We start from the raw sequence: 23,164 nt of genomic DNA on the forward strand, positions 1-23,164 counted from the left end.
GTCTCTGTAAGTGTCGGTGAGCGCACACTGCATTCATAATTTTCTGTTTATTAGGCTAAATCCATACGCGCTGATGAGAGCATGGCTAATGAAAGCGCATCAATCACAGAGGAGCGAGCGCCTGTCAAATCTCTGAAGTCCCAGGAAGCCTCTCTGGGGCTGCGGTGTCAAGTTTAGCTGCAGGCACTAGATGTGACAGCATGTTGAAATGACGGGCGAGGAGCTAAAGTGCGGGCCTGAAGAGCAGCATTTAGACTCCAACTCTAACAACATGCCGAACACAGTTTCGATCTAAATGTAAACGCTTGGTTGACATTTAAAAGACAAGCAGAAAACAAACCAATAAAACAGGGACAAATGGAGCGACTTAATAAATGGTGTGAGCTGTTTGGTGGCACTCGGAGATGATAATGAGGTTACGGACCATTTCTTCACCATTTTATACAAACACATGAACTCATGAGAAAACACAGCTACTACTGCATTATTGAATCTGTGGCTGTGGTGAATAGACTGCCTTGCCTTTAAAATGTAAAAGCCTTCAGAGAAACGCTTGAACTTTAAAAGGTAGTAAGCATCCGTTTCTATATAGAACGTTTTTCACCTACAGATCCTTTTGCTGACAGACTAGTTTCTTTAGGGCAGAGGGTTTTTTTTACAGAGCTGAAGAGTGCTAGTTGACAGGGAAAAAAAAGTTACAAAGAGCCCTTCGTGTTCCGGCTCTAATGAGACACATGAGTTCTTCTCTCGGCATCAGGCGGATCCAGTCAAAAACGTGTCTTCTCCCTCCAACTGCTCTCATTCTCGTACTCGAAACTCACACCTGGCCTGTGACTCTTTTATCAGTCTCTGAAACGAAGGCTACGAGACGTGCCGATGAACTGCCACAGGCGCATACTGTGCAGCCAGGCTTTCACATACCTCTGGATCACTGTTATTGATGGGAAAGTAATCTGTACCTGACAAGTCTTCACATCACTCTCATGTTGACCCTGCTACTGGGGGTGGGGCAGGCCCCGTAAATGATGGAGGACTAACGGAGAGAGAGAGGAAAGTGGGGAGGGAGGGAATCTACCAACGCCAGGATTGACCCATTTATTCCAGGAGTTGAAAGGAAAGGCAGAAAAAATGGGATGAAAAATGGGGGGAAAGTCTGGATGAAAGAACATCCCAGTATATTTTGCAAATCGGCCATCCCAGCGGGGCCAAGGACTCCCACAATCAAGATGTCAGAAATCACGCATGAGCGAGATTGAAGCCGGAGAACGAGATTGATCAGGCCTGGAAGTCGATGCTGACCCATTTGGCTTGGAAAACTATAGGGAGTGACTACACGACCGGAATCCCAAAGAATCGTAGCTACGCACCAGGCGATGCCCTGGACTCACTCACTCACTCTGCAGCTCGGATGCTGGCAGTTAGTTCTTGGAGGACGTCAGCCAAAGCCATTTCATTTTATAAAATCTGGTGCTTAATGGCTTTTTATCTGCTGTGCAGTTGCTGTACTGCACCAGAATGAATCAACTAAAAGCGTGCTATCACTGCAGGTATTAGGAAAGTGAGAAATAAATCCTGAAGATTTCTCCAGCATCAGTATTTTTATGGTTGTGTATTTAGGTACATTTCCAGTTTGATGTCATAAATAATAAATAATTCTTGAGCATGTTTTAATAATAAAAAGACAGATTTGCCAAGAGAGAGTGCCTTGTGATAAATGGTTAATGTGACGAGGTGAATGGGAACAAGGTTTCAGAGGTTTTTTTTGAGTGGATGCTGTTTGTCTTGCTGACGCCGTGAATAATGCAGCCTCTTGTGTTCCACTTCTGGAAAACTCTGTTTGAAACGAGGCCGCCATTGGTGTCATCAAGAGCACGTTTTCCTGCCTCCCGTGAACGTTCCTCTCATCTCGCTGGAAGCTCGGAGGTAAAATGGCCTCATTTGGTGTTACTGATTTCGCTCAGTTGGAGAAGCTGTGCAGCTTTGATTTCTGTGATGATTCTGACATCTTCTAGGCCAAAAGTAAAACATTCTCTACCACCGAAGGCGTAGATTTCTCTGCCAAACTGCTGTGTGAGATCTTGGTCAGGGCAGAATATATATTCTCCCAGTATGCTCTACAAATGCACAAGACCTTTTTTTACTCCTTTAATTGTTTTGTCCTTTTATCTGCTCACATGAAATCATTTTCAATGAAACTAGAGTCTAGATCTCTAGAGTGCCGTAAACTGAATTCATTGGGCTGCCTTTTCATATTAACTCCAAAACACAAATGCACAATATGAAAAAAGAATATTTCAGCTCAGGTTTACTCAGTTGCAAACTTGCAAACTGTTGTCAGTGCACAAGCACACCCAACAGAATTTGTGGTCGGTGGTGTTGCTGTGGTGGTGGTGTTGTTGTGGTGGTGTTTGCTAGTCAGGCGCACCATGAGATGATGTGAGAGTGCTGGTGAACACATGCACGTTCTGAATTATTTATACATGGAGTAGAGCTATGATCAAAGCCAGAGGTGACCTTGAATGTGGCTCGCTCGTTACCTTTACAAGCGTCGTCTTGATCTCGTTGTCATGAATAACATGGATAAAAGTCTGTCTGTTTGCCCAGCTTGTTCGTGACGCTCGTCTGTGACAGAGATGCACAGTGGCACTCTGCCCATTATTTTAAAATGCTCCACATCGCAGATTTGCGCTGGCACCATCACCATGTAGCCTCGGGGAGTGGCGTCTGTCAGGGCAACTGCCTCCATATGCCAACTGTTTTGCACAAATGACAATTGTCGCCTGGCATGTTTCTGCACCGTGAGCTCACATTCAGCTGGTGTTGGCGAAGCTGGTGACGCGAAGCTGCTGGTGGCATAAATGGCACGGGCACAAGTTTGCCCGAGCCTCTGAGTCACACAGGGCATGACAACAGGCCTGCTAGTGATTTATGACTGAGCCCCTTGCCTCGCCTTCCACAAATACCACAACAACAACAACAACAACAACATTTAAATTTCAGATGACAAGTGAAAAACAATGTGGAGAAACAAGTGATAGGTTTATACATGCGCGCACGCACACACACACACACACACACACACACACACTCAATTGACAGAGAGGGGGAAAAAGAACGGAAGCGGGTACATCCTTCTGTGGCCAGCAGCAGACGGGAGACCAATTACAGCTTAGAGTTGGAGGAGAAAGCGTGCGTGTGCTGTGCGGAGCGGAGTGGAGCGGCCGGGTGAGTCCCGGGGCTCAGGAGCCGGATCACACACGTCAGGGGCGAGACTGGTCCCTCTCATCTGCTCCCTCTCGCCACCATCGCTCACCCTCACCCTCCCTCACCCCCCACCCTCCCCTCCTCACCCCCCACCCCTGTCTTCTACTCTTCTCAGTCTGCCTCCTTATCAGCACGCCTGCATCTCCTGCTGGCTGGGCACATTGTGTTCGCATTGTTGTGCTTAAGCTGGTATATGGCCACAGCAGAGTATAGCCACACAGACAACCCTTTATTCTTGGTGTCATGCCATTGCCCACACAATCCAAAGGCAGAAAATAGGTTCACTGAACTCAACAGCAGCAGCAGTTCTTCACACTTCTGGTTTTCATACATTGGGGGGGGGGGGGGGCGGGGTGGGGTTAGGTTTAGAAATAGGTTGTCTATTGAAGGGTGCCTTGTGGATATGAAAAATATGTTTTTTCTGAATAATGAAAAATCCAGCATTGTTTTCTTTTGTGATTTTTCAGAAAAATGTAGTTGACACTGTTTATGATCTCTAAAATGGTGTAAAACTTGTTTTTTTGCCGTGCTTGCTGATTGGCGTAGAGTAGCTTGAGCACTCAGCTAGACTTCTGCTGAAACTAATGGTGATGGGATCCAATGCACCACATTGTTAATTAAGGTAGTAATCACAATTTGAGCAGGCATTGCTACAGGTTCCTATTTCCTTTGATGGCCATTCCTTAATGATTTGAGTAGATGTAATTAAATGTCAGAGTGTTAGATATGCATATTCTCATCTGGTGCTGACCTAGTTGCCTTCTTTATAATGAAGATTACTCAGATGTCTTGATGCGTTAATTTAAATGCCAGACTCATATTAACTATATTATTTGTGTAGGGGGCAACATCACTGTGTTTTTATTGCATCCTTGACATGCAGATGCACAAAGACAGATCGAAAAGCTGCCTTCATAAACTAAACGCCTCCATGAAATTATGGATAAATCAGGATTCACGAAGAGAGGGTCTGGATATTACAAAGCTGCAGGATCAGTTGACTTGATGTTCATATTCTAATGTTGCAAACTCCAGACTGAAGGCTTCCTTTCATTTTAATGGTGAAGGTACTGCTGGTGTCAGTACTGTGGCAAGCCCACCATTAATCATGCACCTCTGAATTATGATGTGAGGCGGATGAAGCGGCGCTCTGGAAGCTCTCCAAAGAGCCGTCAGATCAGTGCCAGTGGATGTGCCAGTGGGTGACAGGCCTTTCCAGGGGAACCAGGGCAGCTCCTCAGCAGCGCTACGCTAATTTATTAGCTCCCTCCCTCTTCCCACCCTCGCGTACACTCTCACTCGTCCCCCCCCCCCCCCCCCCCCCCCCCCCACTGTTCTCCATTTCTCTCTTTCGCTCCATGTGGTAGTTTTTCTTCCCTTTCATTTCCCTCTCTTTCTTTCGCTGTGGCTCTTATGGGTGTGGCGCTGTCTGTTTCCATGGCCTTATCAGTAAGAGTGCAGGAGAGAGGAAGGCTTCTGAGGGGGGGGGGGGGGGGGGGGGTCTGTTGGTCAGAGGCAGAGATGGGGGGGGGGGGGGGGGTGAGAGATGGAGATGGAGAAGGACACTACTTCTCATCTATGGCTCCAGACCTGCATCAACCTGCATACAAAAAACCTCAGTGACTCAGAAAACACATCTGCATTCATCAGATGCACAGGCTCTCGTGGAGAAGTGGTCAGTGTAATAGGGGTCTTTTCATTCTTTCTACTATGAAAGTCCATCCATTTAGAATCAGTATCTATCTAGTGACTAATGTGGCCGAGGATTCTGGTACTTGCTGTTTTCAATGAATTCTATAACTGTTCAATTTCATGAGATCATCATATCCAGTGTCACGTTGAAGGTAATCTGTAACAGATCAAATATATTGCCTCATTATGAGAGTAAGGAGACACAAGTGGTTAATTTAAGAGAGTTGGAATACCTCCCTTGTATATTTCATTTCACATTCCGCTTTTACGGACAATTCTTTCACAGACCTTTTCCACGCCGCATTCAGCAGTAGACACGTACAACGTCTGCATTAGCTTGTGCAATCAGAGTAGTGATACCTCCTTTAGTCCCCAAGTGATTTCACTGTGATGATCTGACAGTCACAGACCAGTCCACAGTCCAAAAAGCCAACTGGTTTTAGGAAAATTGGGACAGAATAAGCCAATAAGGCGATTGAGAATAATGAATTCCACCAAGTTAATCATTTTTCTCAATATGAATGATTGGCAATTTGGCGGGGGAGTTGACATATTTTGCCATTATGCTATAAACACACAGTATATTCACTTTAATGAATGTAATTACATAGGCCTACATCACTTTGGCATTCTGTGTTAGTGTGGGAGCAAGTTTGATACTCTCTAAGGATATCTGGTCAGAAACGTATTTATTCATTTATTTAACACCACTTAACTCAGGTAGGCGTGCTAGTGACCCTGTCCACATAAAGCATTACCAAGTGCAAAGGTCGCAAAAAAAGACACGGTGTGATTTGACTCTCCAGCATGCTGTGCGTACATAATAGGGAAGATGTCAGTGCGGAGAGGAGACTCATCCAGTAGAAAGGAAGCCCACATCTTCTCATGCGTAATTACCTTTCTCGCCCACTGATCTATAAAGAATACCTGGATAGACTATCTCATTGTTGCTGACCCATCAACAATGAAGCCAATGGAACTGTCCCGAGTGGTCCCATAATGGCGGCGTGGTGTTCCAATTCCATTGTTGCAGAACGGCAACATTCTTTTACTGTCTTTTACTGTCTATGCATTCCTATGGCAAGTGGTCCCATAATGGCCGCCGCCATGTAGGCTTCAGAATTTTGACGTAGATGCTCTATCCAGGTATTCTTTATAGATCAGTGTTCCCGCCGCGTTAAAGAAATCCTCCGGGTCAGCGCACGGATCACTGATCAAGGGCACGAGGGGACACCTGTGAACAACCAAAAAAAAACATCAAACAGAAACTCACATTGTCTAGTTACTGTATTTCCAGTGGTTTGTGATCCTGTCTGTATATGCAGGTCTGTGTATGATTTGCCCTTTCATAGTGAGCAAGTACGTGAATTTATGCATGGCAGCTTTGGGTAGTCATGCATTGCATGTATAGGCCTTGGGGGTTTTGCCTGCATTTATGTATGAGTCCGTACATCCACCTATCGCTATGCATGTACAGTACATATCCACAGCTAAGAAAGTGTGTTTTATCAAAGTTTATCAAAAGGGGGGCACACTCCATGCCTGGTAATAAATTCCACAGCTTCACTGAATGTCCTGCCAAACTGATTTAAGGTGGCAGGGTATCCATTGGGCCAAACAAAGTGCTTGTGTGGGAGATGTGGTTGTTGCTGCCGGTGGTTTGGGCCTGTCCTCGCTGACATTTACCTTGATGAAAAATGAGGATGTCAGGTGTGATAAATGTCAGACAGAGCACACTGATCCGGGCTGAGGTGTGTGGAAGGAAGGCCGTCAGAAATGCGATGAGTGTAGGAATAACACTCGACTGGAGGGCTAAGCCATGGGAGGACTATCAATGAAGTCTGTGTGTGATGTGTTAGATATTATGGAAGACTTATGCATCTCACTCAATTTATGTCCAACTCCAGCAGCATAGAATTGGGGAGAAATCAAATTAAATAGTAAGTTCTCAGTGAAAATAACCAGCTGAGAATGTGTTTGGGAATAAATTGGTTCACAACACCCGTGACACCTTGGAAAATGGTATGACTGCAAAACATATCTCACAGAAGTTCATGAGGTTTCTCAAATAAGAAATGTTTAAGCAGACCAAAAACAGACCAATGACAGTTGACAATGGCAGTGTGAGGGACCAGGCAGCAAGGCAATGGGGATGCAGAGAGAAAGTTTCCAAAAAGGGATTTATTTCAACAAAACACGAAAGGGTCAAAAATCAGAACTTGAAATCATACCAAAATCTTCAAATAATTCAAAAGAGCGTTCTCAGGCCTAGAGCTACAAAACAGAACTTAACTCAAATCAAATCCAGATAATGGTGACTCAAACAGAACTGAACATAATGACTGACCTCCTACAATGACACATTGGGGAAATATATATACTGGCTGATCAAACCATTCAAGACACACAGGGGAGGACAAAGACTATCAACATTTACAAGACACATTCAAGGACAATAGCCACCTCAACATAACAAGGTAAATAAAGACTATTTCCTAAATAAGGATAATCATAACCAATATCAATTCCTTAATCCCAGTCAATCACTAATGAGAAATAATCTTCTCCCTTTCCCCCCCGGATATCTGCAATGGTGGTGCCTTCCAGAGGACTCTTATTCTGGCATCCATTCGCCACGAATTCCTTTAGCTGGAAGGAAGCTACCCCATGCTAGCCGGAAGAAGCCACACTACCCACACCGGGTAAATTAAACAAACTCAGAACTAAAGACATGTAAGTAACGAAACAAACAGAAACAGACTGCGTGCACTCAGAACTGCAACTGATATGTAGAACGTAATTATGTTAAATGTGTGATGTCAAATAAACTTAGAGCTGTTGAATGCAAATAAACGTGTTGTGTTTTTAATTGTATGAACTGAAATGAAAGTATATGTTAACTGGTGCAATGTCAATATCGTGTGTGCGTGCAAACTGTTCAAACTTGCCGCCATTTTGGCAGTCCATATGTGCGGCCGCAAAGCGGTCCGTCACAGGCAGTTACCAGCATGTGATAAACACCGTGCTGTGAGTTTTCTATCACCTTCTCTCTGTTAGAGGCCCTTCTCTTTCTCTCTCTCTCTCTCTCTCTCTCTCTCTCTCTCTCACACTCTCTCACCCTCTCTCTGTCTCTTCCCTCTCTCTCTCTCTCTCTCTCTCTCTCTCTGCTCACTGCTGCCTACCTGTCATTAGAGCTCAGAGTTCGCTGTCTTCCCCTGGTACCTCTCAGATCATCAGGAGAGCCAAGCAAATGAGCTGATGAGATGCTCGGCTGTAGAGAACGAGTGGGGTAGTTTTCTTGTTCAGGACTAGAGATGACCTTTTTACATTGACCTTGCAGCGCACACCTGTGGATTGTTGTAATTTGTTTAGAGTATTTCTGTGATATCCCTCAGCTTTCTCTCCGAAAACGCGCCTTCAAGCTCACAAATCTCATAAAGCAACGTTATTGACTGTGCAAATAGAGGTTTGAATCACCACTTCTTCCGTAAGCTCTGCTTTCACAAGGCACTGGACTGATTTAAAAGTCTAATCATTCCAGGCCACATTTAACTCAAACCCCAGATAACCTGAGGTCATTATATCATAATGTAATCTGGCCCCTCTATACTACTGGGCCATGTATCACTTTCCACATCTCTAAAGGATTTTTCACTGTTTAAGAAATCCTCATTGCAGGGTCAGTGATCAAGGGCACAGAAAACATGTCTAAAGAATATCAAAACAGAAGCCGAGATGGTCTAGTTATTTCCAGTGATTTGCAATCCTGTCTGTTTGCATAAATATGAATGCATGATATGCCCTCGCAATGTAAGCACGAGCAGTTAAAGGCTGGCTTACATTGCACGATTTTGACCTGTTTTAACAGTCGGCGACTAAATTTCCAAAATCGGGCGGCAATCTTGGGAGTTGTACTAGAATCGCAGCGCGCTCCCGTCATCTAAATCGTTTAGTGTAAGGTGCCAATCTTAGCGGTTTTAAGTCCGTCGGAGGCAGTCTTTTTCTAGTTTTGCCGTTACGACAATATCAAACATGTTTGATATTATCGGAAGTCTTTTCAGTCGTGGCTCATGCAAATAGTGACGTGAACATTAAAAACCAATAGTAACCACGGTCGAACATGAAACAGGAAGGGGCAAAATAGGCGACAGCTGTAGCCTATATGATTAGGCTATTTGTTATTTCATTTCTTATAATTTATTAGACGGCTGTTCTACGTGACAGAACAACTCTATATCTGTTAGTGATGTCACACATCAAACAATGCTGCAGAAACGCGAAAAAATTACTTTGATATGAGTAGGCTATCATGTGAGTTCCTGTTAATGATGACGTGTAGCCTATTGCACGATGGAAATAATTTGAAGGAATCTAGCAGCAGTCTTGTAAATAGTGACCCACAGTCTTTGCAAAATCCTAATCTGAGACTGGCCTGTGACTAGACTGTGACTAGAAACTCAATGAATTGTCTTTAGATGTGAGAGGGTCTGAGACTGTAGTCTTTCAAAAATCTTTTCCAAATCTTTGCAAAGTCTGTCAATGTAAGGTAGGCTTAAGTTATAATGCAATCTGACCCATCTATACAAGTGGTCTATATGTCACTCTCCTCAAGTGTTTACAAAGGAAAAACTTGTGTCTTCTTCAACAGCTCATTCATTCGGTATTTAGAACCTTCTAGTTTCCTGCTGTGGATGTAACAAACGAGTAGGGCGGTAATAAGCCCTCTCTTGCACATCAGTGACCTGGCCTTGGATAAACAGACGTTTCATAAATGAGATAATGGTGATGGAGGGAGCGGGGGGGAGTGGCGGGGCCGCGCGGATCATGTAATTACCCAGCATGCCCCGGGCTGCAGCTGAGGCCTTTGGACCGTGTGGTGAGCCCGCTGGGACGTCTCCTGCACCTCCTCCTGTGTGTGTGTGTGTGTGTGTGTGTGCCCTCCCAGCATCCGCCTCCCTCCTCGTCTCGTCGACGCGGCCCCGGCGGAGACAGGTTCACCTCGTGTGGCAGTGGCCGGAGGCGCCAGAGTCAAGAAAGCGAGATCGTTTTTCAGTGCCAGGTGTGGTCAAAACGTCAGAGCGTTCTTGTGGAAAACAGAAACCGTTTCAGTATTTTTGCGTTAGATGTGTGGCTGTGGCAATGTATTCTCTGTTAGGAGATGTACCATTATATTTCTATAGTGTTAGAAAATGCCTTTTGGAAATGTTCTATTTTATGACTGTGGTGTAGTGACTGTAAAAAAGAAGGTTGGCCGGTATTTATGAAATGACAGAGATGATGTAGAGCGATGTAGATCATTGTCTGAATGTCCTGACACGTACCATTTGGCACAGTGTATTGGAACCAAAAATGTGCCTGACTGTGATAAGCAGTGACCTACACTAGCACAAGACGATATGGAAATATTGAATCGAGTGATGCTTTGTGGAAAGAGACAAAGGTGGAATCCTCTGACTCACTCAGCTGTTGAGAATAGCAGACAAATCACACCGCGCTCCCCCCTCAACACTCGGCTCACGTCACGTGACACAGGCAGTCAGGCAGGGCAATTAGGGCCTTGCGGTAAAAACCATGGCATTTCTACTCTGCCGCTCCATTCTTCAATTTACTGACTGCCTGAATACATGCCTGGCTGTTACGTGGCACGTAATTACAAAATGTGATGAGAATTGATCCTACATGCAGCTTCACAGCCCCTTAAGTGCTGTGAGAAACATGGGGCTGATGCCAATATCACCCCCCTCCCCCCCATTCTTCCCTTTCTCCCTGGCTGTCCTTCACCTCTGAGGAGAGTTCCCCTGGGGGGGGCTGCCACAAGCTTCACACCTGCCAAACTATCACTCGAGTGCAGCCCCCTGTTCCCCTGTCTTAGCTCTTGGTCCTGTCAGTACGCTTGGGAAGGCGTAGCGCGGTAGTTCGTCTCTGGCTGCAGGGGCTTTTGGCACAACTCAACCAACCACACGGTTGACACTTCAGGTCCTTTCCCTAGAAACTATTGGGCTGTCGCTCTCATTGATCTCCAGCCGCGTGTCACACCGGAATATCTCCAGGCCTCCCTCCTGTGAGAGTCCATGCATGAAGTTGCCATTAGGAGCCCCATAGGGAGGTGGTCATTAAAGGCCGTTGGGGAGAAAAACATCTCCTGTCTGGTCTGATGTCTGGTCTAATCTATTATGTTAATGGCCAACCGCAGTGGCAATGCCAGCGGGTGGGCAGAGGCGCACACAGGCTACTGGGACATAAAAGGGAGAGCCGGCCCCACAGTGTAGCCCTTCAATACCCAGAGACTGCTCAAGGACCTCCCGTATCCCTGCTGCGGGAATGATTCACCTCCTGCAGATCGGGCTACATTAACAGCGGCATTTTACTGCTGCCGCAGAGGTATTCCTCAAGTCCACGGCAGCTCTCCTGGGCCGTGTAGCTGTCTGGTTTTCTAGTGGGCCATATGATCTCTATTACGGTGTGATAATGGCCAGGGGTAGCCCAGGGAGCCTGCTATTTGATAGCCATAATCCTCCTCAGCTTATCCCCCTGCTCCTCACCCAAAGCCTGGCACTTAATCAACAGGCTCTATGTAGACACACATCGATTCACCAAGGCAGGAGAGAGAGGTGTGTGACGCCCTCTTGGTGACTGCTGGGTAAAGAAATAAATAAAGGCAGTAATTAAATCATACCACATCCGTCCCTGCACTCTTTCCGTCTGCGGTGACCCTGCAGACACTCAAATCAAATTGTGATGCCGCGTTTTATTAAATCATGGGCCCGCAGAAGGGATGGGTTTCCAAGATGCCAGTGGGGCGGCAGTGGAGTTCAGCGTTGTGATTTTTTCACATAAAGCAGAGATTTGCATCTTCCGGCGAATCCATCAAATTGTAAATCAGGAGACAGGTGTACACATGCATGGCAGAGCTTTACGGAGTGATAATGCTCACAGCACCGATTGTTCTCGCTACAGAAACAGTGTTATTCCATGTGGCAAAACAACGTATGGTTGATTCCAAGGCATATACTGTTGTTTTCTTTGGAGGTGCAGGGCATATTGTGAGAGAGATCACCAGCATGTGGGACTGTAAACAAACAGTGGGCGATGTTGGCGATCTTACCTCGTCGCTAAATCCCAGAATAAATCTGGCATATATTGGCACTTCCCAGTTTGGAAGCTATTTTTAAAGCCATGTGTTTGTGCTCTCACCAGCAGACACACTACCCAGACAGCTGAGATTCTGGTGTGACTGGCTGTGTGTCAGCTTCCGTAGGGATCTCAGCCTGTCAGGAAGCAAACACATTCAGAGGCAGAACCCCCCCTCTGTTTTCACACCCTCACACACTCCCTTTTGGACTTCCTTCCATTCTCTTCTATGCTTCTGTCTCTCTCTTAAGTGTTCATCTGAGGCTGTGTTTGTGTTTGTGTTTTGAGCAGTGAGTTGTGATCTTACTGTTTCTGTCTTTGACACAGTTAACTCAGTGCATTGGATTCGGCTTTCCTGTCAATCTACAGGGCCTCTGATTTTGTGAGCAACGGAGAGCAAGTCTTGAATGTGAATACAAGCCACAGTCTGTCCTTCAGATTTTTCTCTGGTTGCAAGCAATGGCTTATACAATATAGATGGAATGATAAGAGATTAAGTGTTTTAAAAGAGAATATCCACTGAATATCCATGTAGTGTGGTACTATTTCATGAACTGAGAAAAGCACTCAGAGAGCACAAACCTCCGCCAAGCGAACACATAACCGCCTCCTGCATCCAGACGGTGATATGGATCACTCCATTTCTTCCTTGGGTCATTTCAGACCTTCCCTGAAAATGTCATCGAAATCCATCCATAACCTCTTGAGTTATCTAGCAAACAAACAAACAAACAAACAAACAAACAGACAGACAGACAGACAGACAGACAGACAGACAGACAGACAGACAGACAGACAGACAGACAGACAGACAGACAGACAGACAGACAGACAAACCAACAAACCAACAAATCCCGATGAAAACATAACCTCCTTAGTGGAGGTAATAATACAAATACTTTCTCCATGTCCACTGAAAGTTCATTTCTCTCTCATATAGTGCACCAATTCATATTGATGGCCTTAATTGGAATCCATAATGTACTGATTGACTTTTTCTTATAGGAACTCAGTAAAAGTCATGTTATTGTTTATGTTTTCTACTAGTAACCTGTAACTCTCATTTGAGTGTTACATCTGCCATTGGTTTTGTCTGTTATTATGTAGATACAGTGACCTACACAGAAAAGGAAATCCACAGCAGTACATCAGTGCTGTTGTGTTCTGTATGGATTTTCAGTGTCCAAAACATTTTAGAGTTGAAACATAGCCATATTTGACAAAACCATTTGATATTACATTGTTATGGTAGCACTTACATACTTGCTTACTTTGGCTTTTCTTCATAAGGCACAGGCTCTATAAGTGCCTCATAAATCCCTGCCTCAGACAGAGTCATTATGTGTGGCATTTCTTATTTTCCCGCGTGCATTTAGAGATGTATAGCAATATGAGAAAATGGCATAACTCAGTTTTGTCTCTTCTCTGTGGCTGCGTTGTTGTGGGACCTTGTTTGTGAGCCAGTCTGTGACTCATGTGAAGAGCTGTGATGAATCACGGTGATACCCCCAGGAGAGGAGCCATGGAAGGTAGATGGAGGAGGAAGATATAAGTACAGCGGGATGGAAGAGCTGCCACATCTCATTACAGACACAGTGCATACTGTACTTACTCTCTGTCCCATGATCAATACTGACTTTCACATGCCCACGTGAAGAGGACCATTCAGATTCCCAGACAAGAAACATAAAATAGCATAAAGCTTTTTTCTTATTATAACTTATTACTGTATTTCTATTATTTGTTTGCATGTTCTGTCATGTATATTACAGAGCTATGTTGCTGGATAATGTAATCATGCTGTATTACCTGTTAATACAGCAAAACTCAGTGTCAGCAATGAGTGTACGTACTCTGCACTGTAAAGGTTGCAATGGCACGCAGATCTCTGTGGAGGACAACTATGCATAGACCACAGACTAAAGGAAAGATATAGTGATGTGTTCGTCACTTAGTTGTGTCTGAAGAATTAGAGAAATCTGTGAGTTGTGAGCACATTAATCATTCAGAGATGAATCAGTGAACATGCTTGTTCTTTAATTTCTCATTTATCCACCCTTTAAAATAGGAGATTGGCCTCGTAACTCTTTTTCTAGCTCATCCATTCAAATGCCTCCCTAGACTCATTAAATCAAAAGTGGACTGAACTTAAGGGAAATGCTTAGCATAAAGTGTATGTTAATCAGTCTTAATCAAAGCTGAATTTTGTTTGTGTCACAGAACTTCCCCTTTACATCTTGTCTCAGAAATGTAGTGCCAAAACTTTAATAAAAACTAAAACTTTATTTTAATTAACTCAGTTTTGCATAAATTAAAATCACTTCATATTTTTTATGAATAAGGTGAATCAGGAGTCAGCATTTTGCTCTTGTTAACAGCTAGTGAATATGTTACAGTTATAGTCAAAACAAGAGTAATTTAGTGGCTATATGGCACTCACTACCAACTCCAAGGCTGGTTGAGAGAGAGAGAGAGGGAAAGAGAGAGAGAGAGAGAGAGAGAGAGAGAGAGAAACAATATTTTTCAGACAGGGCTACCTGCTGGGCCAATCATGACGGCTCTGGCTGCTGACATTAACTTGACTAATACAGTTATGATAATTGCCACTATTCCCTGTGACAGATTTATTGTCAGTGCAGGTCTTTGGTAGTCATTTCAATGATTGCTGCCTTATTGAACAGCGTGTCATCGTTTCGTGCGAGTGAGCCATTTCAGCCCAGGGTTGAATTCTACATTATCTATTATGGATGGGGGAAATACATATTTGACATAATCACAATATAATGGTAAACATCATTGGGAACCAGAGCCAAGAGACTGGTACACATAATTCTGGTTCCTTTTACAAGCAATGTTCTCTTCCGTACATCACTATAGGATGTAGACATTATATGCAGAGTGAACATGCTGATTGAGACATTGTAGGCTATGCCTTAACATGTATGTTATGTTTCTGTGACTTCACCTTCTGAGATCAAGAGGCAACCTTTTGTGATAGCTTGCACCTATTCTTGTAAAGATTTTAAAAAGACTAAGAGCCTGCATTTTACACCAATTGGTGTATGTCAAAAGAGATAGTAATCGAATTTGGCCTGCTGTTGGGCTGTTAACACTATTCCATGTCCAGTGCCCATTTTGTGTTAGGAAAGGAATGAAGTTTGAAATTGAAACTTTTTAACAGCAATCCCAGAAGGGGAAGTATGAGACCTCCTGGTAGGCACTCAGATGTATTGATTTTCAACAAAGTACTGTTTGGTACGCTTTAAAAGCCTATTACGAGGGCCATTTCCAATCTGCACAGAGATATCAGTGAGTGACAGGCACTGTGGTGGTTGTTGTTTCCTTATGGTTAAATGAATGAAGGAATGTCGGGAGCAGGAGGAGCAGGAGGAGCAGGAGGAGGAGGGGGAGCAGGAGGAGGAGGAGGAGGAGGAGTGGGTCATAGCATTAAATCAGTTTTCCTCTCTTTTCTCCATCAGTGCCGTGCACCAGCGGCAGAGCTCTTAATCACGGCGATCTGCAATAATGCTGCCAGGGAAAGAGTAATTACCACGCCAGTAATGAAAAAGGCGGAGCGGCGGCCATGCCAGCTTCATATTGAGAGGGAAAAAAAAACTTTGCAAATCAAATGATGACTTGTTATCTCACTTTTGTGTTTAGTGGTCTACGGTGTTTCATGTAGGTTTTCTACATTGATTCCTGTATACTGTAGCAGCTATGTCTCTGATTTAACAAGAAAATATACTATCGTGAGCATTCTCTCCAAATGAGAAATGTCAAGATATAGGAGTAGTTGAAAATGCATTACTAATGCTTCAGATGGATCTTGATAGTCCCCATGTTTTTTTGTTTCTCTCCTCAACTTAAAACTCATTTCATTAAACAGAATTTTTAAACATGTGCCATACTGCAGGGACATAGTTTGAGGTCTATTCCCTGGGAGACTGAAGCAGCTCAGTTTGGATTGAAAGAAAGACTCTATTTTGATCCTAGAGAACAAGGTCTTATTGGAGGGAAATCTGCTTGGCAGCAGCAGAGAGCTGAAGGAAGCCAATGCAAATGAACCAATACTGGAGCTTCCAAGAGGGTGTATTTAACAGACTCCACTAAGGTCACAAACGGACAGGTCTGTCAATCAGTGGGAGCATTATTCAACGTTCTGTACCTTAAGATGTTCATTTTCATCATTGGGTAGGGTGCCATGTCACATTAGAATATCCTGACAAGCCAATAACTTTTATTGCAACTGTCCCTTATTCTTTATGACTGTGCATTACAATGCTGCACAACCAAACAAATAGCCCTGTCTATGAATACGAATGAGTGTGCGAAATTGATTGCTTAAGATGCGATTCGGTGCTTTGTTAGAGCTTTATGTTTGATCGTAACATTCATAAACCATTAAAAGGCTTCATAATACAAGGGACAGGAGATGCTCTTCACACTTCTCATTTTAATGGACAGGTTTTCTGTACATTTTGTGATCTCTGCCGCAGAGAGCCAACATCATCAATCTGACCATCTCAGCAGCGGTAGAATTGAACTATACCCTTGATATTCAAATCCTCTCTAGCTTCCTTTGTCGTAGGCTACAGTTTTTCATAGGCTGCTTGATGATTGACAGCTCTTTCTGTCATTCTCTCTGTCTGTCTTCCTTCACAGCTTCACAGAGTTCCTGGAGCCCTTTGAGAGAGTGATCCAGCCGGAGGAGCTGTGGCTCTATAAGAACCCTCTGGTGGAATCCGACCACATCCCGAAGAGGGTGATGTTTGTAAGTATGGGCCTATACTGCAAAGCTCTTCATCCAGAGATAACAAGGAACTGCACCATACAGAGTTCCATACAGCGTGTCTTATCATTGTTAAGAGCTGAGGGATAACAAGCGTCCAATAGTTTTATCACCCATTCCCGTTTAGGTGCATAGTTCCCCAGAATGAATATGTGTGCAGTTGATAACAAAGCCCATTCATCAGGCTTTATTAAGTGGCCAATACAAACTCATAAGGGAACTCATGTTGATTTGTGTATTAGCTGCAAAATATTATGCATCCACTAACATAAACTGAAAGTCTAAACATTAAACACACTAAAAAAAAAACATTTTACAATTTAATGAAAATTCACCATGTCATGCTATTGTTAATTTTGATAAATGGCAGCTACTCAACCGATAAATTTATACCACAATGGTTTCACTACGAAAATAATGCCTACTAGCTTCTTCTACATTAGTGAAAAAAGGTCTTTGTCAAGATGCCACTTTTCCGTTATTCCAATGTACACATTTTCATACAGCCCCTTGCCTTGCAGAATGGATTACAATATGCATTCTCTATGACAACAACATTTAAGGAAGATTTGTGTACTACTGCTCTTCGGTTCAGTGTTCAGTGATGCCTCTACTATTGGACAGTGGAGCAGAGAGAGAGGGATAAGTGTTTATCAATAGTTATTATAAAGTACATGACCAATATTCTCTGAAGAAATGCTGCTATGTGTCATCTGGAGAATTGTAGACTTGGATATTTTTCACAAATGGACATGTTCGCCGGAGTGTTGAAAACGCATTAAACATAATCAAATTGTAGGAATCAATAGAAAGATTGCAGAGAGGATTAGGAGACTCACTCTCTGGTCCCGCTGCCAAAACTCTGCATGTGAGGATTAGCATAATGAAGCTTTCTCTCCAGAAGGGCTCATTGCAGTTGAAGCCATTACAGGTTATGGGTTAATAGCTTGACTAATTTTAGCCCATTTACTGACCTAGTGTTGGCCAAAACCCCCCTTTTCCATTCGCTGCATCTAAAAGTGAAGGTGTTCCCTGACAGTAAAGGGCAAGTCCTCGGCCTTAGCTACAGAATTGGCCCATGCAGTATCTGCCGTCCGCAGGAAGACGTGCTCATATATCTCGCCACACAGTTAAACTATAGCGCCAATCACCTTGGGCTCTCCCAGAGAAAGTGGATACATCCGTGGACCATAAGCTACAGTTTATGGGTTCCTCTCTCAGAGTGCCTCATAAAACTTGGGCAGGTGTCAGTGCTGTCTCTGCCAATGGATCACTGTCCAAATGAGCGGCCACTAAAGTGTAGCCATGAGGCCAGAGCGATGTGTGTGCGATGGGGAGTCCATCTTACAGCAATGCCTGGAGGTTGAAATTTTGTGCTTCTCTTATGGGATCTACTGGACAGCCTTTTACGCAAAGGAAATGTATGAGTCTATAGCATTCATTTGATGTAAAGTGTTCATTATGTAAATCAGTGTACATAATGTCCCTGTGCACAACTTCAGTCAACATGTGATTGAAAGTGTGATTATCAGAATAAGCATAGAAATGGGAGGGGAGGAAAGGGGAAGATGGGTCTTTTTTTTAAGTTGATCTATTTGAAATATTAAAGTTAAGAACAAATAGGCCTCGTTAAGCCCTGCTGTTTGTTACAATGCCCTTTGTCTTTTAGGGAAATAAACAACATTCAATGTAATATGCATAACTATGTAATACAATTCATGCATCAGTATAGTTTATAAAGGTGAAATCTGAACACATAAAATGACAATATTGCAAAGTGGCTGAAACGGGCAGAGCTGACGAAGCAGCGGAGCACCCGTGGGCAGACATTGTCTCCCGTCGGCCCGCTGCTCAATCACCTGCTGCACCCTTCACAGCTCGCTTGGCACTGTGGGCGAGGACGAGGAGAGCAACTCTCGCTATCTGGTCACTAAGCCCTCGTCATCTCCCTCCCCAGACTATCACCCCTCCGCTGCCTGGGCAAGGCTTTTTAAGAGCAGAAGCATTAAGCACAGATTTAAATGTCCATAGTGTGGGGATAAGTGAATGCAAACACTTACGTCTGAGACTGTGTGAGTAAGTATTGTATTTGTGCTGTCTAGCATGAGGCGAAGGTGTCGCTGAGCGAAGTATAGTGAAATGAATACTGCACTCGATTATGGCACATCCGGAGAATTCTCCAAAGTCTCCTGGATTCGGATGAAGGCAGTCAGCATAATGAATCACACGCCTGCAATGAAAACCTGGGCGTGTTGTGCAAGGATAGGAGAAAGAGCTGTATTTGGCACAGAGCTTTTAGGTTACGCCTAAATTCACATTCACAACCTTACACAGGGCCTTAATGGATGCATTGTGAAGTCTCTCACAAAGAGCACAGAACACTCTATCTCTCAGACGCAAACTGAAAGTGGTATTCTTTCTTATGCACATCAAAGCCGACAAACTGAGCTCCGCGGCTGAATAGGAGGTTGAAAGTAATTAACACTTCTTTGGATGCCGGTGATTACCTGGGAGTCTAGAGAGCCCCAGCCCAGACGCTTTCCATCAAGTGAGTGCCACCAAGCTCAAAGTGCCACCAAGACTCCAGCTCTAATAGAACGGAGTCCAGCGTACAATAAATGGCTTGATTGTGGCAGCTCATTTTGGGCACAGTCGATACGCTTTTGCCTTAATTCAGTGGTCTTCAAGGTAAGGAAATTGCCTGTAATTTTCTGCTGTCTCCGACACAGGGATTTAGATTACCTTTGCAGCCTGCAATTTCTCCAGTAAAGCATGGTTTGCCAAGTTGTCAACACTTTCAGTGGAGTGATTCAGCATAAATGTCAACAGCCTGGGCTGAAAGCACATGAACTTTTCCCCAAGATTTAAAGTTTGAATCTGATCATCAAAGTGACACCAAATCCCAAATGGGAAAGATCAACATTATTAGAGTAATGTTAAAGTGTATGATTTACAAATTCACAGATTAAAGGATTACTGACTCACTGAAGTTGTCTTGCCACAATTTCCTGTAACAATTTTCATGTTTAAATGAGGACCTTGTCTGACCGAGTAAAATCTTTTGATGTTTCATCTTAACAATTAGCAGTACTTTGCTATTCCTTTTGTCTTTCAATTTGCATTTCTCTGTGCTGGTTTATCTCAGCTTTAGTTAACATGAATGACTGTGAATGACACATCATTAATGGACAATAATTGGGAGTTCTGTGCAGAGGGTGCCCTAAATCATGAGCATTACAGGGTAGTCACAACGAGACCCGTTGATTTTAATGGCATCTCAAGCAGAGCTTGGTAATGCTATATACAGCTCTGGGGAAAAAAATAGAGACCACTGAATATTTTTTCTGATGTCATCTTACTGTTGCTCAGTGTTACTCAAATGAGCTGACGCTCATATTCAAAATGAAGATACCCTGCTAATTTGAATTATGACCGTCAACTCATTTGGATGTCAGTCAGCAACCGTAGGATGACATCATCAAAATGTGCAGTGGTCTCTTCATTTTTTTTCCAGAGCTGTATATTATGCATAGGACTCCTTTAGCAATATCCTGACTCATTTTCCCCCCCCAACAAAGCCCCGTTGTGTATACCGCCCCATTACAGGAGAAAATTTAAGTGATGTCCACCCTTGGCTACACCCCAGTACTAAAAGGACCACAAAACGTTGGCTCTGTTATTCCCGCAGCAATAAATCCTGCAGTCATGGGGCGCGATTGCCTCCGGGTGGGCAGGTGAGCGTCAGCAGGGATGCCTCTGTGCCAGGCTGGGCCCTGACGGTTGGGTCTAAATGATGGAGGGAAGAGTGCTGTCACATACCATAATGGGTTCCAGGGCAATGCTGCTGCGGTCCTAATGAGGAAGTCAAAGACATGAAATTCATCTCAATCTCACCTTGTTCGTGTCCAATTTTTTTTTTTTTCTCTTGACAATCTGCCACTTCATTTTATTTAGGAGATACATCCCAGAGCAAATTGGAATTAGATTGATGTATATGTTGATGATTGTGGGTATTTGAGGTGTTGCTTGAGGTGTAAATCAAATCTTTCTCTAAGCAATAACTTGTTTTTCAGTTTAAAAACAAAGCTGCTGCCTGGAGATGGATTCACTTCAGCAACTCTAATTTATGATAATGAATATAGGCACACGATGTGACAGTCAAATATTGACACACAGCTGTATGGTTTGTAACTTAAACAGCATTCCTTTGTTTTGTTGTCTTTGTTTTCAGGCAATTTCATTCCTCACACCTTTGGCAGTCATTTTTGTGGTGAAGATTATTCAGAGGACAGACAGAACAGAAATCAAAGAGGCCTGTCTTGGTATGTCATCACCATGCTTCTCCAACACTGTCTCACCTTCAGACACAGGTGAACTGGAGCGCTGCTGGGGTCCCTGCGATCTCCTGGTGCTCTTGGAAGGGTGTTCATTGAGAAGAAAAGAGAAAAAATCCATATCCAGGCACTCGGTAGGATTGTAAATATTTAAAAGCCTTTATTTTTTAGGGCTGAAGTTTAAGCATACACCAACGCGTCTCGGATTACAGGCCTTCATCGGAGTGTAGACCTTCATCAGACCCTGATGAAGGCTGGTGAGCCGATAAATGTTGGTGTATGCTTCAACTTTAGCCCTAAAAAATAAAGGCTTTTAAATATTTACAATCCTACCAAATGCCTGGATATATGTTCCCCCCCTTTTTCTTCTCACTGTCTAACATTGGTTGCACTGTTTTGTATTCTTTGGTCAGATTTGCTGAAACAACCATTTGTCAGCCCGTTCCTCGTTCCTATAGTCTCACTCATTGTCTGTACAATGTCATTTGATTATGTTGGGAATAGATCTTCAGAGAGAGTGGGGTAAAGAGCTGAAAAGTTGAAAGCTTGATTGATCCGTTGAGTTGGTGATTGATTGCTTGATTTGTTGGTGGGTGTTTGGTAGGGAGGGCACGCACATCCACAAACACTATCGTTGGTTGCAGAGCAAGTGTTAGAAAAAAATTAAAACTCGTACACCAAAAGCAGTTTATACTTTTAATGTGTGTTCAATTTTGAGTGAACTGCTCTTCTTCAGACTGCTTTCACTAATACAAAAATGTTGCTATCCTAAACACGTATCACACGACAATGAACCTGATCTACATTTGCATAATTAAAGCAAATTAGATTAAATCTTACAAGACAAATGTTTACAGTGGTAACACCACGTACAAGATTATGCAAAACACATAGAAGTGGGAAGTATTGGTTTTAGACATACATGTGCTTGTATTTTGAAAACTAGTGATACATTTCACTAGGGAAAGATGAAAACAGATAATCAGGTAGAGAGCACACAGACTCACATTAATAAGTTAGAATTACTGCTGTGTTTTGAAGCTTGCCCTTTTGGCTGAGACAAACACCAGCGAAGGTTCCTAATTTGACAAATTGAATTATTCGATGTGTATGTCGTGTACACTGATTAGTAGACTGTGATTGCCGACTGGCCCATAATGTCACCCTATAATTAGCCAATCTATATCTGTAAATCATTGTGTTGCTTGAAAAAGGTGTGACTAAAGCTTCTAAAAGATGAGCACAACACATAGAACTGGGACATGTAGCTGTACTGTGTTAACACACAGAGCAGGAAATAAGAGCCATGACAACTGCTGTAGTATACCGCTGAAGCTGATATGGAACTTTGGCCTTGTGTGGGTTGGATAGAGAAAAGATGACAAGGAGAGAGAGAGAGAGAGAGAGAAAGAAAGAGAGAGAGAGAGAGAGAAAGAAAGAGAAAGGTCTCTAATGACTGCAGAGTGAGGCAGGGTGCAATTTGCTCTCCGCAGCCACCACAATGCCTCCTTCACTTGGTTTCTCGCAGTAGTTCGGAGGGAAAACACATTGCAATTAATCTGCTATTTTTACCTCCGCTCATGAGCAAATTGAATTGATCAGACGGAACACATCTCATTCCACCTTTCAGCAGTGCACAGAGCCTATCCGAATTAACAAGCCGCTTAATAACTGCTTGCTGTTCCACTTCAACTCAGACAAGGTGTGCAGATAATGCTCCTCCACCTGGAGAATAGATGCTAAGTGAAGCGAGAGGTGGTTGATGAGCTTCCCCAAGATCCTGTTCACACATTTACCTGGTACACACACTTAATTGATTACAGCGAGAAAACATAATCAAATCAATATTGTTTTTTTTATTTCAACTTTGCAGCAGTGTCTCTTGCACTGGCTTTGAATGGAGTCTTCACTAACACAATCAAGCTGATAGTAGGCAGGTAATGTATAATATATA

General features: G+C 43.5%; 1 protein-coding gene across 1 annotated transcript in view; it reads left to right on the forward strand.

Annotated features, from left to right (window-relative positions):
- Positions 1–1,878: 1,878 nt before the first annotated feature.
- Positions 1,879–23,164, forward strand: part of plpp4 (phospholipid phosphatase 4) — a 31,491-nt gene continuing 10,205 nt past the window's right edge. The window contains exons 1-5 of the mRNA XM_062519746.1: positions 1,879–1,923; positions 16,081–16,213; positions 16,750–16,858; positions 21,108–21,198; positions 23,084–23,147. Of these exons, the coding sequence (XP_062375730.1) occupies positions 16,853–16,858; positions 21,108–21,198; positions 23,084–23,147 (161 nt within the window). The 5' untranslated portion in view covers positions 1,879–1,923; positions 16,081–16,213; positions 16,750–16,852. The remainder of the gene's footprint in view (positions 1,924–16,080; positions 16,214–16,749; positions 16,859–21,107; positions 21,199–23,083; positions 23,148–23,164) is intronic.

This window comes from Sardina pilchardus, chromosome 18 (genome assembly GCF_963854185.1).
Source record: "Sardina pilchardus chromosome 18, fSarPil1.1, whole genome shotgun sequence".
Lineage (NCBI taxonomy): Eukaryota > Metazoa > Chordata > Actinopteri > Clupeiformes > Clupeidae > Sardina > Sardina pilchardus.